This window comes from Falco rusticolus, chromosome 15, assembly GCF_015220075.1.
Source record: "Falco rusticolus isolate bFalRus1 chromosome 15, bFalRus1.pri, whole genome shotgun sequence".
Classification (NCBI taxonomy): Eukaryota; Metazoa; Chordata; class Aves; order Falconiformes; family Falconidae; genus Falco; species Falco rusticolus.
The window spans coordinates 10,257,932-10,276,435 of record NC_051201.1 but is presented as its reverse complement, the minus strand read 5'-3'; the positions used below and the strand labels follow the sequence as shown (position 1 = coordinate 10,276,435).

Below are 18,504 nucleotides of genomic sequence, written 5' to 3'. Positions count from 1 at the left end.
TTTTATTAGCGACAGTTTGATAGCTGTAGTGCTGTAGTACACTGCACTTACCTGTTGTTAAAAAAACAAGTTTAAGTGACTTAATGCCACTTACCAAAAGGTTTTCAGGTTGTTGAAATAATAATGTGAAAGTAAATTTGTACTATTTATATATATATATAAAATAAAAAGTGACAGTCCCTATGTCTCTTGAAAACATCAAAAGAAGAAAACAACATTCTCATTTGATAGATCTATTTGCATTTTTAATCAGCTTCCTTAAACAGCATGACAAATTGTCCAAGGACACACAAGGTAATCATTGGATAGGTTGTATGATTGAGATAAGCTTTAAAGATGTTTCTTACTAGTGCTTTAATAAAAGAGCATGCAATAAGCGAACTACACTTCCTTCTCGGTACCTGTTCTTTTTATTATGTGTGGGTTTCATATGAAATAGATGAATTTTTCTTGGCCAAAATAAAATTAAAATACTGAATGGAAACGCATAAACTGTAAAGTTAAAAGTAACACATTTAAGATGAGAAAGAATAATGGTAACTAATATCTAAAAGCCTGATATTTTGATTCATGCTTTATGGCTCAAGGGTGTAGTGCTTTAAATGACTATTGCCTTCAGTGGGCACCACAGGTTCTTGGATCCTTCCAAGAAATTCTAAAATGTATTAGGATGAAACAGACTGAATGAATGAAACTGTTTTCTAACCTATGGGCTAAATGTTTAGATGTTAGTATCACAAAAGCAGAAAGTTAGAAATAAGAACAAGAAGTAACTCATGTGGAGTGCCTCTATTGTGCACATATATAGAAAGAAAAAGAATAAAGATGATACATATCTATTTTTATAAATACACACAGCCTGATATATATATTATACGTTACCTATAGATTAGTCAGAAAAGGATTATTTTTTTATATACAAGTACTTTTTTCATGTGCTTATTTAGCTGCATGTTCAGATGTGACTTCCTGATGTGAATGCTAACTGCCTATGGAAATCTGTCAGCTTTTGAACTCCATCTAGCTCTGTCACTGCCTTGTGCTTTATTACTAGGTAGCAGTGCTATTCTGGACAGTATGAGACTGAAGGAAATGGTACACCTGATCTAATTGCATAGTCATTCTGTGTAGATTTTCTGTTGGTACTGATCTTCTAACAGGTCTTGCTGCTGTTCAGCAAAACCAGCACATGATAAAGGTGCTTCGGCACTCGTCTGAAACATTTCTCTGTCTGTGAAGTATATATAAAGTGACAGGTGTTAGTGTCTTGCTGGATGACACTCTGCTCTCAGCTTCATCTGTGAAGAACAAATCAGTCTTTCCAAGGAAAAATAATGAATTTTTCCTTTAGGCAATTTCTGATTTGTGTGTGCTTCTGTAACTACTGCAAATGATATGTTGGGTTTGTGTTTTTGAGCTCTTAACTACTGTAACATGTTCAAAGCAAATCTGTGACTATTTGACTCTATTTTACTCAGTTGTCATTGTATTTTTTTCTTATTAGCACTGAATGACAGCTTTGCATTTAGAAAAAATACATATTTACATATATTAAAAAGAGCTTGTTGCCACTCACTACTTAGTTTATGCACTTTATAGAAGGGCAGAAAATAACATATACTTCTGTGCAATGTAAGCTGGCGAAAGGTTTTCATGTGGTACAGGCAAGATGCAAGACCATCAAAACTGATGTGTTTCCATTAAATCTTCCACAACCACACTTAATATGTTTTCTCAGCGAAAAAAGCAAACCACATGCCTAGTTCTAATATCTGCTGATTAGATTAGGAATTAAGAGCATAAGAACCTGAGGTCTTGCCTAAATTCAGGTTTTGTATGTCCTCCCATGCATGTTAACTGTAGCCCTTCTGAATTCTCCATTATAAACTCATAAGCTTTCATGCTCCATGGATCTGACCTGAATCCTGCTCTACTTAATGGACTATGATCAATTCTGTAGAGTGCTTGTGTTGCATGAGTGCTGGAACTCCACTGTAAAGCAGGTAGCGGGTTGTGACAAGCACGGATCTGGAGACTAAATGGTGTTGACACCTGCTCTCTACACTGTGCATGTTTCAGAGGGTTTTACTTTGGATTAGCTCTATCTTGCCTCCATGAAATTAGAGGATGGAGCATACTAGGCTCACTCCTAAAACTCATTTGTTTACTTTCATCTGAAGTGTATTGCCAGTAGCTCTCAATCTGTCTCTCTGTTCTAACTTCTGGTCTTTTTGCAGAATTGCTACTATGTTCTCCTGTGTACAATGATGTGTTGACTAAAACGGCCAAGTCTGCAAATATTTCTGGCAAGTAATTAGCGACAGCAGTATGTGATACCTTCTATTTGTATCATGTAGAATAGAGGTCTGAAAGTAATTTATCCTCTTAGATGTTGCTAGTTACAAAACGGGTATGTTACAAGGAAGGTTCCAAGAGTTAAAACTGTTGCTCGTTACGTTTACTTGTGCATTTCAAGCTAAAAGTAGGAACAGAAAAAGCTGAGATGGCTACATCACCAAGTTTGCTGAGATTACAGCACACTTTTCATCAGAGCTCCTCCAACTCACCTTTCAACTTATTTGCAACAAATCTGGTTCTAAACCCAAATGGCTAAAACTCTCTGCACTGTTTACAAAAGTTGCCCTAAGTCTCTTTTAAACACACTAGGTATCTCTGACATGACAGTAAATCTTACCTCTCCCCTGCCCAAATATTGTTGCAATTGGCTGGAAGTTTGTTTGTGTATTCACATTAACATTTGCAAATGGAGTGGGCCTGGCCAGCAGTGCTGCTCCACAGAGCTGCCAGTGTCTAGTTGTTTCCACCAATGGTGACTGCCTTTGAGGCTTTTTTTTCCTTTTCTTTTCTTTCTTCTTGCACCTCAACTGGCTATCCAGAGCAGCAGTCTTCACAATACATTAGATTAATGCATTTTGAACTCGACCAAATCTTCCATTCCCACTACTGCTAGTATTTGTCTACCATTCTACTTGAAATCAGCATGCACTATAAATGATTTAGACATATGAATAAATAAACCTCTAAATATCCATATCCTTGCAACAGCAAAGCCAGATCAAATCTAATGTTTAGAACTGTATATTGCTACCAATTTGGTGAGCAAATGCGTTCACATTAGTAGGATGTTGTGTCATGACTTAGGAAAGTGAAGGGTAACTCACTTGAGCATGTTAATTTGATGGACATGTAGTCTCTGCCACAGTCCTTCTTATAGTGACAGCGCAGCCAGTTTAAGAGACAGAGTCCGTCACCACACTGTAGTTCTTCTTTCTTACAAGGCAGAATGTGCTGTTCATCTGAAAGGAGGAGAAACAACAGATAAATTTGTGTAACAAGCAACTCCATCCTAAGCAACAAAGCCACAGTCTCCTGAAAGTCAATCTTTCTGCTTTTGAAAGCCCTGTGTGGATCATAACACTCTTTCCTCTTTGTCAGGTGTGAAAAGGGTCTCAGACTCAGACAAATATTTCCTATACTGCTGTTGCTGATCATTTAAATAGTGTTTGAGACAGATGAGGTCTAGGTGAAGCATACCAAAGAAATTACAAGGGTACCATGTCTCTGAGGCACCTAGCCTACTGACTTACATGCTTTAACATCCAAACCCAAATAATCCACCTTTGCCCCAGCTTAACACACAAAGTGGATAAATGAGGGGGAAAAAAGAGATCTGCTATCTTGCATAAACCTGAAGGACTGGATTAAGGGCTTCTTAGCTGTAAGTATAACTCACAATCCCTTTTCAGTTTGACAATTAAGGGTAGGAACTCAGTCTGATAGAGCGGGGAAGGATTTTTTGAATCGTCTTAGTAAAGCCTTGGGTAAATTTATGGAGACATGAACTTAGATTGGGTTTGCAGAGACATTAAATCCTATACAGTAGGGTCTGCAGCTCTGCATGAAGCCAAATCTTTGACTAGCTCCTCAGTTGAAAGATTGAAGATGCTTCCCAGGCCTACTGTTGATTCTTGGGGGCTGAGTAAAAAACTGAATCACACATCTCTGCCTAGAAAGAAGGAAAAGGAGTAATTTTTATCTTGCCTTTTGATAGTGTACTGTGGTTTCTTTTATCTTTATGCATACACACATGCATGAACAGGAATTTCCAACTCTCAAAGGAGAGATGATACCAGTCTAAGCCCTGTAACAAGAAAAGTAGGGTTTCAGGCCGTGCTTCTGTGCAAAACATATTTGCACAAGAAATGAGAGTGCTGGTTGGGAGTGTCATCACTTCTTAAATCTGAACAGGATCACCCTTCCTAGTGCAGCAGTGATGCGGGTACGCCTGGGGAGAGCATGGTCACTGCAAATGCAATGCCAGCAAGCAACAGGTGTTTAGCTTTCACTGGCTACTCAAAACAGCTGTTTTGTTTGATGTCCATAAGCATTCAAACAGCAGCTGCATAATACAAAATTTTAAAAGGAGTTGGGGAATCTTTATGCAAGGAAGATTATATCTTGACTTTTTTTTTTGGACACATTAACTGCACAATACAAAATATCCCACGGAATGCCAATTAGCAACCATACCATCTAAAACACACAGCAAATAATTGAAAAAGAACTTGTTATATAAATGTATTTCAGTTTGTTAGGTTAAAAATCTTTTAACATACTGTAAGGAACAAACAAATTCATGGGGATCAGGAAGTCAGAAAGCTACCTAGGAAAAGAGGGGAAAAAACCTCCTACATTATTCAAAGATGGGATTATTTTATAAATTTTTTTTCCACATTTCATCAGTAGTGCTATTGAAACTGGTCTTGTTTTGATGGTAGATAAAAGGAAACCCTATTCTGCCAAGTGCATCTGAGTGTGCAAATGGATACACTGACATAATTTGGTTGCATGGTTTTGTAGGGCCTTCCAATAATGAGAAAGAGAAAGAAGTAAAACAGACAAAAAGTAGTTCATTAGTAACAAAATAAAAAGATTTAAAGTTTGGCAAGGAAGACCTTTGTGCAGAAAGACTCTGGAATTCAGCTTTAAATTTCATTAGAGTGTTAGAGCTGTTACTCTAGAGTGTTCAGGTTACTTTATGTGAACAATCTAAAACATTACAAATACAGGCAAATAGAAGTTCAAGCCCAACTTGAAAAATACTAGGCCTTGAAAGGCTAGTGTGGTGTGCAAATTGGTACCCAACAGAAGACAGGCAGTTCTGCTACATCACATTTTTGTTTGCTCTCCAGTTGTCCTGGTTTCAGCTGGTATTTTTAATTTGAAACCATTTTGTTGTCCTTCGTAGCTATGAAATCGTGCAGTTTGGAGTAATTGTTCATGGTTTCCAATTCTGCACATAGCTGCTCCAGTAGAAGATGTCAGTACCCCCAAATGCATTAATAAATACCACCAGCACTGACAACATTCTGTTAAAGTAAATCTTATGATTGTACGCTTGTACCTGTCAGCTCTGCAGTCTAGAAGCCAATAATCAGATCATGTCAATTTATACTTTCAGAACAACTTGCAGTACATTTCCCAAATGACTACTGTATTTCTGGTAGGCATCTCAGACAATTTTGGGGTAAAATGGCATAGAATTCCCAGTGCTTAAAGTTGTGGGGATTCTGGTCCGATGACTTTTTGTTGTTGTTGTTGTTTGTTAGTTTTGGTTTGGTGGTGGGGGTTTTTTTGAGTTAAAATATTACAGAAGAAGCAGTTAAGCAATAATTACTTTGTGGTACCAGATGTAGTCATTGTGTAAATGGGGAACAACTTTTGTTAACTTTAGACTGGTTACAGAGTCATTGCAAATATCAAAACATAATTGACTGGAAGAAAATTATGCAAAAGCAAAAAATAATATATTAGCAAATTTATTGGAATCAGTGGTCCTGGCATGCATCTCACTTACTTGTATCTTCCATAAAGTCTGTTTAGTTTGGAATGTAGTTTGAAGTTGCCCTAATTATTTTAAACATCTTTGGACTTGCTCCAGTCTACACCCTTTCTTTCTGTTCACTGTTCCTGTTTTTACTAGCTCAAACCAATTCCCTATCACTGGCTACGATTTCACTACTTTTTGGATAGAAGAAAGTTTTCTACAGTTCCTGCAAAATAAAATTCCTGTTTTACTTTTCACCGCTTTACTGGCTCTACTTCAAAGGTCACTTAAATGCCTCTTCTTTCTTGTCCAGAAAGTAATAATATGCTTTCTGTTTCTGCTAGTTGTTGTTGAACTACTAAGTCACTTTATTTTTATTTTATTTTTATGAAAATGCTAGAAAACCATTGCGATGTTTTATTATCTTTAGGGAGAACCATTAAGATTGCAAGCTGTAAGAAATTATATGGGCAGATCCAATTTTTTTTTTTGACTGAAAAGCAGTGGGGGACAATGATGGTTAAAAAAAAGGGGGTGTGCAAACCTATCCCATAAAGCTGTATTTCCTGGGAAATTTTCCCAGGTGTAGTGAAAGTAAATTGTCTTTTGTGAATCCTGATGATACAAATCTTTCATCTGTTCTCAAGGTGAGCTGCAAAATAACCAAGAAACCCACGAAGACTGAAAATATGTAAATGTTTTTTTGAGGAAGAAACTGAGGCACAGGCCTATAGTCATGCAGGAGGCAGAGACAGAAGTAGGCATCAGATTCAGTTTGGTACTGACTGAACAAATAACAATGTTTAAATTCTATGCAATGAAAATTCTTTTGAGACAGATAGTTTCATTTGTGACAAGATGCATTACTTTCCAAGATTATGTTTCTATCTCAATAGAGATTAGCACAAAGTGTTTTGTCTTTAAAGTGTGTTTTACCCTGAAGTAAAATTTATTTGAAAACAGTTTTTTTCTGCAGATGCCAGGGAGCTAATAAAGTCTGTTTCAGAGAAACACTTCCCAGTTCTAAGCCCACCTGTTCCCAACCCGAGTGTGCCATGCAATGGTATGTTGATTGTTTTCAAGGTTTGTATTCTAAATCAGCATGCCTTTGAATGGATTTATGAAGTGAAAATTAGTAATTTAAGAATATCAAAATGATCATATCAAATTTAGGTTAAGATGCAATATTATGAAAATGTGATGCATAAAATTAATCCACAAGTTGAAAATTAACCTGCACCATTAAACTACATGTGATAGTTTAGAGCTACTGTATATTATCCAAATTTGTATTTTCCTATGTTGGCAATATCACTTTTTTTTTTTTAATTCAAATGACCTTTGAGTTATATATATCTGTTAAAGTGGGTACGCACTTCTTGCATCAACCACTGAGTCTGATAATGCCCTGATATCATCCACCAGCAGGGACTACTCTCTGCAGCGTAACCCTTTGCACTTTGTCAAAAACTTATTCCTCGTTCTTGCTTGCAGCTTGGCTTTGAAACCTTTGTAGCCAGCTGTGGGAAGATAGTCATGGTGAAGGAGCCTCCAGTGACACAGGGATGATTTAGTAACTCTTTGAGCTTGGCAAAAGGATGAGAGAATAAGCAACACATGGCACATGCTAGTTTGATGCTTAATGCTGTGTTGTGCTTGTATGAGTTAGATGAGCATGACACAGAATACTGTGCAAAACACAATTTAAGGAAGACAGATTCTTATCTGTCTGGTGACCTCTTGTGCCCCTCAGTTCCTTAGTTGCGTTGACGGCAACTAAAGGAATTTACAGTAACCTTAAATCAGAGGACAGACAGAATATGTCATTTCTATACTATTAAGGTACCTTAATACTTTTATACCTTAATACTTAATACCTTTAGCCCTGCATTTTACCATGCTGTTCTTGGCTGTATTTGGGAATCATAGTTTTATGTTTGAAAATCTGGGAAAAATTTCTTATTTTCTACCTCTATAGATGCTCTAGCACTCCTGAAGTATGATCTTATGTCTCCAGCTTTGTGAAAATTTCCAATTTACAGCTTCCTTCATCAGTAGAAACTTTTTTTTTTTAATCAGAAGCAGAGATGTAGCTCTGAAAGCTCTGAACGTAGCTTTTATTCCTTCTCTTTTTTTTCTTTTCTTTATCTTTTAGACTACTATCAGGTTTCTAGACACCTTTCAGGTTGGCTAACAGGATCGAGTTGCGAAAGAACAGTTTCTACTCATGTTTCCATTTAGGATTGTGCTGTTCTAAAAGCAAAGTCTTTTCTAAAAGTGTCTGTATATACAAAATCTTTGTTGGGGTATTCTGGTTTTGTGCTCTCCTTGAACATTGGGACAGTTTCTGATTGGACTGATGCTAAGAAAGTACTATACAGCACACAGTCCAGCACACAAACAATAGCACGAATACATTTTAACTGTTTTTTCAATCTGTTATTGAATGTCCCATATTCTTTCTAAAGGAACATTTGATTCCATGAATGTGTTTAGTGTGAGGAGTGTGATTATTAGCATAGTTTAACATACTCTTCAAATGATGCATAAAAGTAATCCCAAATAGCCATTCTTTGTTGCTCCTCTTTGCAGCGTATGTGTGTTCTTTCTCTAGCACCAAGGCCAAAACAGAAATCGCTTTGGATTCACATTCCTCTCCTGATGTGTCTCTGAGGCAGCATTATAATTACAATACCAAATTACTAGATATTGTTTGGCTACTTGTCAACATGGTACCTGCAACAAAGCGGGAGTGTTAGTTTGTCATTCAGAGCTTTTATTGTCTGTTCAAGTCCGCAGGGTTTTTACATTTGTTTGCTGAACAGGGAATGAGGATCACACAGTAGGCTGCCTAATCACCGCACCTTTTAGAGGCAAGTTTCAGAGCAGTACATTAAGATGACAACAAGGAAACATGGTTTACAAATTTCTAAAAACTCCAGTTTCTTCTTTTCTGTGTTGGGCTTTCTATAACCTACTTTATTAAAAAAAGTTTTGTGCTCCTTTGCCAGTTGTTTGGGCCAATGACTTGGCTGCATACTGTGTGCCTTTGGAAAGTGAAAATGGCCATCGTGTACCTCAGTAGTCTAACTTGTAAATAATCATAAATGGGGAGCATTTACCCCAAAATATTGAACGGTGCTAATAAAAGGAGATGGCTAAGTGTGGATTAGAAGCAAAGTTCAGTATGAAGTTATCCTAGTAAGAACTAATCTTCAAACTGGGACTAAATACCTTGCAGTCTGCTGGGTGCTCTGCCACATGCTGTATTACTTTCTCCCCTAGAGGATGTGGGATCTCTTTTGTAAAGCTCACCTCTTTAAGATCCTGAGTCCTTGCTGTAGAAATTCCTGATTTAACCCATTCTGTAAGTTGGGGCCTGTTTTAAATGTTTAAAAATTGGAAGCATCCCATTAAATGATTGAGAATGACTCAGAAAGCTGTTTTACTGATTGAAGTGTTGTCCTGGTTTCAGGATAAGTGTGTAACTTTCTGATAAAAAATATGTCATCTCTATGTATCTCTTGGGTTCTCCAGTGGAAGGGAGACCCACCTGTATTTGTGATCTAACTAGAAGAACTGTACAGGCCAGCTGTAGTTACTTTTCTATCCTGAGTAAGTGGGAACTGAACGTTGAGATAAAGTGTAACTTCAGAATATTTCTCTATCATGTGTGAGCCTGACAGGCAATAGGTTGTATGTGGACAATTAATACAGCTACATAAAACAATCATATGAAAAGTAGAAGCAGAATAAATGTTCTGGAGATTGTCTTGCAGCAAGTCTGTTTCTTCAAGTCCAAGAATAAACACAGGTATGGGATTGGACAAAGATGCTCCAAGAGAAAATAACTAGTGCAGTAGCTTGTTAGCAAGTCAGTGCCAAGTAATGGACAGATACCAATCCAGGCGCCAGGAGAGCCTTGCTTTCTCTGTAAATGGCTGTGTCATATAAAGCAATTAATTTTTCTGCCAACCTTTTTTTTTCCTCCCACCTTTTGTGTTATTTAGACACCTGCAATCTGGAAGGACAAATCTAATTATTTTGTGTGGGTCCTAGAACAATAAAGCTTCAGTTTTAGTTGGGTCTTTTAAGTAGAAGTCATCCTGTAACAATTTTGCAGCTAGGAATAAAACTAGGATGCTGAAAACCTGTAAAGATCAGATGCTTACAGAGCTGCTTCTCTTAAACCATGGAACTAAAAAAGATTACTTGCCAATAGGAGAGATTCCAAAGTAAAACATTTTTAAAATGCATGTATTTCACTATTTCTTTTTATAATGCTTCTAATGAGGAAGCAAAACAATTGTTGAAAGGAAAATCCTCATTTTAATGATAGAATTAAAGGGATTAACATCCTTGCAACTAAAACCAGCAAATAAAAGATAAGAAATTTAGAATTAAAGAGGTCAAAACCCAAAGTGTTGTAGAAGCAGTATTTGCATTAACAATAAACAGTGATCAACTGGCTTTGGCTGGAATATCCTCCAGTGAATTATCTTCACACAGGTCATTGAAGACTGTAGGTGTCTCAATGTCACATAATGTCATTATTTTTAAAAAGCAGTCTGAGGGATTTCAGGAAGTTCTAGCAAGACAGGTATGAAGTCCTGGAGCTAAAATCACTGTTTGCATAAATGCTGTTAAAGCCAAATGGATTGCTTGTTTCTGCCAGCTCTGGACTCGAGGCCAAATTTTCAAAGCATCTGAGGACAGAGACTCAAAGTAGGCTTTACAAAAGCTCATAATCATTTAGGTGTCCACCTCTCCTTGAAAGATGCTCTGCATAAAGGCATCTGGGCATCTAGTACGTTTTTAGGTGCTTGAATGTACAGCTCAAATACAATCATTATATAATAATGAAATGTCAGACTGCCAGAATTAATAGTGCTCAGCACCTCTAAAACCTACCTCCCCCCTACTCTTCTCTGAGACATTTCTCAGCATGGCTGCTTGTACCAGTTTGATGAGATCCCCTTCGAAAACCAAAGCATCATTTCTATTTATTTGATAGCAAGTAGAGTTGGACTGTAATCTGTATTTCTTGCATAGTAGTTACATAGGTATTAACTCTGATCTATTATTCTCTCCACCAAAAAAATATAATCAGCAGGCAGGAGTTGGGAGAAGCTGCTGAAACAAAATCATTAAGTCAGTAGTTACAGTGGAAATTAACGATTTAGAGTTGTCAGCCTACCTCCTCATAACCATGGATGAGAAATTGTCATGCTTGGAGAGAAATTGATACCTTCCTAGTGCAGATTCCAGTCTAACAAATGAAAAGGTGAAACCATCATTCTTGATGTAACAGATGATTTCAAGCCATCATAAAATAAATTGATGGCAGAAAGATACTGAGCGGGATAAGACTTATTAGGGGAGAAGAACAAAGAATTCTGAGGTGTGGCTCTGGAGGCATTTGAACACCTTTCCCTTCTGCACAGTTGGAGTCATTAAAGCCTGAAGTGCAATGTGGAAAACTGTAGGGAGATCCGGGGTATGCCTTTAAGGAGAGACAGATGGAAGCCTCTTTGGTGCCTTCAGAAAATATCCACACTTTGAGAAAAAAATAAGTGAAGGAAAATAAAGAGCAGATTATTCTGGGGATTAAACTTTGCTGTGCACTTAGGGAAGAGGGGGGCAATTACAGTGTGTTTCCTTCACTGCCTGCCATCACAGACATGGTTTCTGGCATTCTCTGTTACAGAAGGGAGAGACTGGTAAGGGGTGGTAAATGTTGGTGCTTTGATCACTGACACTTGTCAAGGCATCCCAGAAGGGCAAGGGAATATGCTGCTGTGGGGTGCAGAAGTCTTGGTGCAGATTTAAGTCTGTCTCTTAAACTTCCTAGCGTAATGTACTCTCTCTAGGACACCAGCTCACAGCACAGCTGTCATGCAAGGGCTTGCAGCAATCTCTTGTCTTTCTGCATGTCTCAAGTCTGGTGCAGCCAACAGAACCACTGTAAGATACTTGCACAGACACAAAATCACCCAGTTTCTTCACCTGTCTGAACTGAGGCACTCGGCTCCACCTGTGCATGTGCACGTGAAGTTATGTTCATTGAGTACTGGGCCTCTAGACAGCTGTGTTAAACTGGCTGACTCTGGAAGCCATTCTGGGAAAAATACAGCATTTGCCATCAAGAACAAGAGCTACAGACTCTCTAGTATGCAGCAGTGGAGACAGTATTTTATTTTCATTGTGTACAGAAAGATTCCTTGTTTATAAGTAAAACTTTATTCAACCTTCCACCATCGTCTTGGGGTCTTGGAGCACAGCTAGCAGCAGTGTAGTCAATGACAACACAGCTGGCAGCCAGCTGTGCTGTTACTCTGTGTGAGCAAATGCTGAGGGACAGCATACAAAGTGTCTTCTCAAGGGCCTACAGGTTTTAGGATCAGGATTTTCTGCACTTTTCCTTTGTAGCAACTATGTCCCTGTGCCTGGCTTAGGTGGGCTTTCATGCAGAAAGAGGAGAGCCACAGTATGAATGCTTTTGTTCCTTCTTGATTTTGTGAGGTAATTCTGTTTAGTAAGAGTAAGTTTGTAAGATCTATAAGGGTTATAACACATGAATCTTAAGGCTGGAATTTAAAATGCTGTCTGAATATTTTATAGTTTTGTTTCTCCTGATCCATGCATCCAGATGAGTGTTTTCCGTATCTCTGGACATTCCTTGTGCTTTTAAGTGCAACAGCAGAGACATAGGTTAATATGGTTATAGTAAAGATTAATAATATTTAAATATGTAACTATATAGTCAGTAGTTGTAAAATAACTATCTTTTTATAATAGCTGATATGTATTGGCAATCTGGATAATTGATTGAAAAATCAGTTGATTTCTTTGCTTTTACCTGTGCTGACAATCAGTGTCTTCAGAGATGATTCTCAGAACTGCTGGGGAGGAGGTGGAGGTGGCAGCTGCATGCAGGAAGGCAGGGCAGTTTGGGTAGAACCATTTGTCTGCCTTTTTATTTCTCTGACAGTTTTGGGCCCCCTTCATTTAAGTATTAGAAACACTGACTGAGGTTCATGACTGCTGATTAATAATGATTTATACAAATCATCATCAATATTTTCTAGAGACAATTTTACTTTAAAAACTGAACATACCTACCTGATCAAAAGCTAAAAACACTGCAAAGAAAATCCAACGTTTCTTGTAGAAACATCTGAAGCAACAAAGCTAATAGCAAATTTTATTTCTGATCAGAAAGTTCCATTTAATGCTGAAACTGTCAACCTGCCTTTGTACTGTGTGGTTGAAGTCACATGGCTCCATTCCTGAGTATTAGCTTGCATAGCCTTTGCCTGTGTGACTGTCTCTTTGTCCTGTACAAGAGCAGTCAGTGTTCTTGAGGCACAGCCAACTTATAAGGGCTGCAGTCCTGCTCCCGGGCCTTTGCTCTTGCTCAGGAAATTCAGTGTTGGGAGAGTAAACAGGTCTAGGACCTGATATATGTGAATTCTTATAGCTGAACAGTCCACTACGTAGTCTCCTTCCTGTAGTATATAGTAACAACCTGGGATAACACCAGTCTCTTCAGTTGTTCACTATAAAAGCATAATACAAGGCACAGTTTTGTTTGTTTGGGGTTTTTCTTCTTTTTTTTTTTTTCCTAGTTAATGCCCACATGGCATTGTGTTAATATTATCTGTTATTGTCAGTGGAACGATTCATAGTCTAGGCATTAGTAATTAAACATGATAGCCCTTGTGTAGAAGGCCAGAATGTTTGGCCTGGCTGAACTGTACCCAGTTAAGGCCAAAGTAAAACAAAAATAGTGTCTAAAGAACACTTAATTTTGAAGAGACATAGGTACCCATTTTGAAATCAGGGCAATACTCAAGACTACACTGAACTGTTTGCTGAAATAGTTCTATTACAAAACTCTACTAATCTAAAGTTAATGCAATACAAAGTTGTCTTGCCATGAAGAAGTGGTCTCTCTGGGAGGGGCAATAGCAGGGAAAAATCTGAGTTTAAGGGTCAAGGATCATGGAATCAAAGAATGGGTAAGAAATTATGTTATTCTGATATGAATCCCTAAACTAAACATATACTGCCTAATACGTAATGAAGTACTATGAAATGCATAATGTAAAACCAACAGTTCTGTGGAAAAATAATCTAAACAGTATTTTTTCAATATTAACCTGTAATAACATAAGCACACAATTATTTTTTTGCCAAGTCTACAAGCAGTTCACTAATAGATGAGTAGACTGCCACATGTAGCTACACTAATGTAAGCATTTGCAATTTCTTGTCATTTCTGTATTGTTATTATGTATTTTCTACAACTTGGGTGATGCCTGGTCATCTATTAGGTAGCCAGATAAGGTGAAGGACTTTAATCAGTAGCTACTAATTTTGCACTTGCTCTTGAGCCCAACTTTAACATGTTTTTTTTGGCAGTTTAAGGGATTACCAGGCAATCTGAAAGAGAACACTTGGCATTTACTTCATTTTGTACTGTCTTCAGATTTACCAACTAAACTCAGCTCCTAGTTTCCAAAGTTATCTTAGGGTGAGGTCCTACCAATATCTAGTGTTGACAGAAGCTGGTCCTGACACTATGAATAATTTCTCCAAGTTGGTAGGTTGTGGCAGCAAGCGTTAAGCTTGATAATATTTCTAGTCTGGGAATGATAATAGCTGTCTGACTTTGTTGTTCCTTTATGTATGTTCCAAAGTAAGAAAAATAACTTTTTGCCTATTCTTTCTTTAAACTTTGGGTGTAATCATATGATTTCTCAACCATGATGGGCATCTTGGCTTGAAAGTTATTACTTAAGTCTTAATCTAATTACAGCATTTCAGCGTGGCTCTTGAGCTGCAGCACTTGTTCTGAGAGGTATTTTGGTTGTTTTAATGGTTGTGCATGTATTTTTATCATTAGGCATTCTTTTGTCTAAGAGATTGGGCATGCTACTCTGCTTCTCTGCATACATGTGGTTTTCTGCCAAAATAGGACCAGTGACGTGGGCAGAACTGGCTCCTATAATATTTCCTTTTCAAAAAACTTTCATGTAATAACTACAAAAGTCAGTCATAAAAAGGAGAGTGGAAGGAAGTCAAATGTCAGGAATTGTTTTATTTCAATAACTGGAAGTAATTTTTAGCCACATTTGTTTCACTATTGAGTGCCAAAACAATATAAATTTTGACTGCTGTCAGTGTGCTTAATTTGTAAATCAGTTTTAGCAGCTATCCGTTAATTTGTTTTTGTGGGAGAAAATGCTGAAAAGGAGGATTTTTTTTAAAAAAAGGAAATAATGAAGTACTTGTACCTGACACTAAACTTCATCGTCCTCTATTTCAGACAATTCTCTCATTCATTTCTGTGAGTTTTGTCTGTATAAAGATCACAAGGTTAAGTCCATTTCTGTTAACTCGGTTGTTTTCTTAGTCAGGAAGCTATATGCTTTTTAATGGATTGATGTTTATCTGCTAGAGGACTTTAAATATACTATTCCTACAGCTGTACATGACCGCAAGGCATGCCATTAATGCAGTTAGGGGGAAAAAAAAAAAAAAAGACTACTTACAGAGATTGGAATAATTGCTGCCTATTCCAATATGGATGGAGCTTCCAGAGATGAGAGGAAGATGGAAGAAAAGAACTAAGGAGGGAAAAAATGGGGAAAAAAAAGCCCTTAATAGCAGTTAGTTTTTGTTTTGCAACCAGATGCCAGTTGAAGACATCTCGTGGTGTTAACCTGCACCCACTCTCTCTGGGGCAGGACTACACGCCTCAGACTGAACATACGCACAGATGTAGCTTGAATGGGGCTGAAAAAACCAAGCAAGTCACTGCTTCATACTTCCAGGAATCACTCCAGTTCAGGAAATAATATTCTATATAATTTCAGTGCCTCTCAAATTCAACCCCCCCTGTACAAACAACAATGTGTTATATAAATATGCTAATTATTGTTGTTAAGTCATTCACCAGTCTCTGAAGCAGGCACCTACCATTGTAAAATTAACTGTAAAATTAACTGTTCGCTATTTTGTGTAAGTGCATCCTGAATACATTAGGCGCGTGTGTCAAACTGGGTTGGAATAAATTTATTCTAAAATTTGATACACGTACTCCCCCTATGCATTTAAGCTTTAATATTTATAACTTGCACTTCAAAGATTTAGACTTGCAGGCAACAAAACGCAAAACCCTAAATAACAAAATGTTTAGATTTCTTAAAAGATGGGCTTGTTTGCTCCTGCAGATGCACATAAAGCAGGAGCTCCAGGTAGTCAGTGGGATGTAACACGGCATCTGTGCGGGGTTTTGCCTGCGCTGTCGTTCCACCCAGGGGCAGGGTGCTGGCCCCTGTGCCACGGGGACGGGGACGGGCACAGGGACGGTGCCGGCTTCTGCCCCTCCGGCCGCGCCCCCGCCGCCGAGCTGCCCCCGGCTTCCCCGCTCAGAACCGGCTGCGCGCCGCCCGGGGCCCCGCCGGCGGGTGCTGCTGCTTTTCTGGGAGGGGGCTCCCGAGCGGCAGAAAGTTTCCGCGGAAGCCAGGCCCTCGCCTCCCGTCCCCTCCCCTCCCCGCCGCCCGGCCCGGCCCGGCCCGGCGCCCCGCCCGCCCCGCCGCGCCCCCCGGGGCAGAGCCCTGCCCGGCGGAGGCCGCCCCCCGCCCCGCCGGCCGCCCGGCGCGCCTTACCCCAGCACGCCGCCGCCGCCGCCGTCTCCATGCGCCTCCGCCGCGGCTCCCGGGAGGCTGGCGGGCGGCGAGGCGGGCGCAGCCGCCGCCGGGAGACGCGCCCCGCCGCCTCCTCCTGCGTGCGGGGTCGGAGCGGCGGCGGCTGGACGGAGCCGGCGCCCATGGGCGGAGGGCGGGGGCAGGCGGGTGACCTCCGCCCCGCGGGGGCCGGCCGGCGCTCCCCCTCCCCTGCCCTGCCTCCGGCCGCGGCGGGCAGGGACGGAGCCGGCGGGGGGCGGGCGGCGGCCCGGCCTGAGCGGAGCGGGGGGCGCGGCGGGGGGCGGCGGGGCCGGCGCAGGCCACACGCCGGCCCGGGCGGCGGCGGGGTGGTCGGGGCTGCACATATGGGGGGGCTGACCCGGCCGGGGGGTGCTCCCCAGCTCCCGGGGCCTGCAGTAACCCCGGCTCCGCGCCTCCCCCGGCCTCCTACCGGCCCCGCGGACAGGGAAGGGAAGCGTTAGGGATGCTGCGGGGATTTGCAGCTTGGGTAAGGAGCTGTACGGGGTTAACGGCTCCTGAAAGCCGAGTCCAGCCCAGCCCGTGGGGCTGAAAGGGAGGGGACTGCCTGGGAATAAACCCGCGGGGATGGACGGGATTATCCGAGCAGTGCAGAAGAAATAAGTCGCTGTAGCTGGATCGGGGCCAGGAGAAGAATGTAGTCCGAGTAGGAGCTAAAACCACTTTACTGTAGTAAGATCGACTTGTTACCAGGGATCTTGGAAACGTTTCTCATTGTGAATGTTAAAGCCCTAGTGCGAGAGACGGAGAAAATAGGGTTGTGGTGGGTACTAAAAGAACATGAGCTTTCATAATTGGTTTGTCTACCTCTTAAGGAAAGCATGCCATTTCCTGCTTAGGTAAAGAATGCAAGGAACAAGGCCTTTTTTGGCACGCCTTGTCACCAGTTTGGGGTTTTTTAGGAACGGAGATATACTGGCAGTTTCTGTCTCCTGTGAATGCGTTAAGCCCTGCAGGCACTTGCAGAGTGGTCCCACTGGAACTGCTTGTCAGTGAGGGCAGTGGAAATGGATACTCCATGAGTATGTAGGCAGCCTTCTTTACCTCCCTGCCCCTGGGTGGCTTTGTAGTCCAGAGAGCAAGTTCTTTCACATTGGAACAACTTCACTGTCGATATCTAGGCTGTTTAATATCTCCTTGGTTCCATAGTGATGTGTTCAGAGTTGTAGTGGAGTTTGGGGTGGATGTAAAACTTGTGGGCTCTGGTCTTTGTGTAAAGAATTTCCTGCTGTCATCGATCACCTTTCCCCTCCCCTTTTCTTTTTAAATCCAGGCAAGCACTAAGCAAGTCTAAGGTGGTGGAAATGAGGGTTTACTGGAAACTTACATGGGTGTTTCATTATGGCTCAGGGATACCTGTACCTTTTGCTGAAACTATCGTACTTTTGTTCTTAAGTAACACATCTCTACCCTAAAATCCCTCCAAATGCTGCTGCAAAAGTTATCTTGTGATAATTTCTTAAGCTCCTCAGAATATTTGACTCCTTGAAAGACTCCTTCTCTATTATTTCAATAAATGCAAACTGTATGGATTCATTTTAGGGCTCTTTGTTGTTTAGTTATGCTGTGAAGGTGTCAAGCTATGTACACATAAGAGCTGATATTCTGTGTGTTGGTTTTTTGGATGTGTGCCTACTTGGCCTCAGTCTGCATGTGATGAGTCATGTATGCATGTAATACTTAAGGATATGAAAATGTTTTCTTCACTTTACATTTCAGGAATTTCTAACCTTTAGTGCTTTCTGCAAATTTTGCTGATGACATCGTTCCCAAACAGTGCCTTACATTTAGCCATAGTACTGATATTAAGTTAATACTGACAGACTTGGAGTCTTATGTTTGACTGAAAAATCTACGCTTAGACAATTACATAAACTTACATAAAATTACAAACTGTGGAAAATATAGAGGCCTTAGTAACTG

At 40.2% G+C, this 18,504-nt stretch overlaps 1 protein-coding gene across 2 annotated transcripts in view; it reads right to left on the bottom strand.

Moving 5' to 3' along the window:
• The window catches only part of BEAN1 (brain expressed associated with NEDD4 1), a 61,244-nt gene extending 44,449 nt beyond the window's left edge, over positions 1–16,795 (bottom strand). Inside the window, exons 1-3 of one of the 2 annotated variants that reach the window (XM_037409090.1) lie at positions 16,525–16,795; positions 15,406–15,480; positions 3,183–3,317 (exon numbers count right to left, since the gene is read on the bottom strand). In XM_037409090.1, coding sequence (XP_037264987.1) covers positions 3,183–3,317; positions 15,406–15,480; positions 16,525–16,687 — 373 coding nt within the window. In that variant the 5' untranslated portion in view covers positions 16,688–16,795. The remainder of the gene's footprint in view (positions 1–3,182; positions 3,318–15,405; positions 15,481–16,524) is intronic. The other variant, XM_037409091.1, reaches the window with a different exon arrangement.
• Between the last annotated feature and the right edge of the window lie 1,709 nt (positions 16,796–18,504).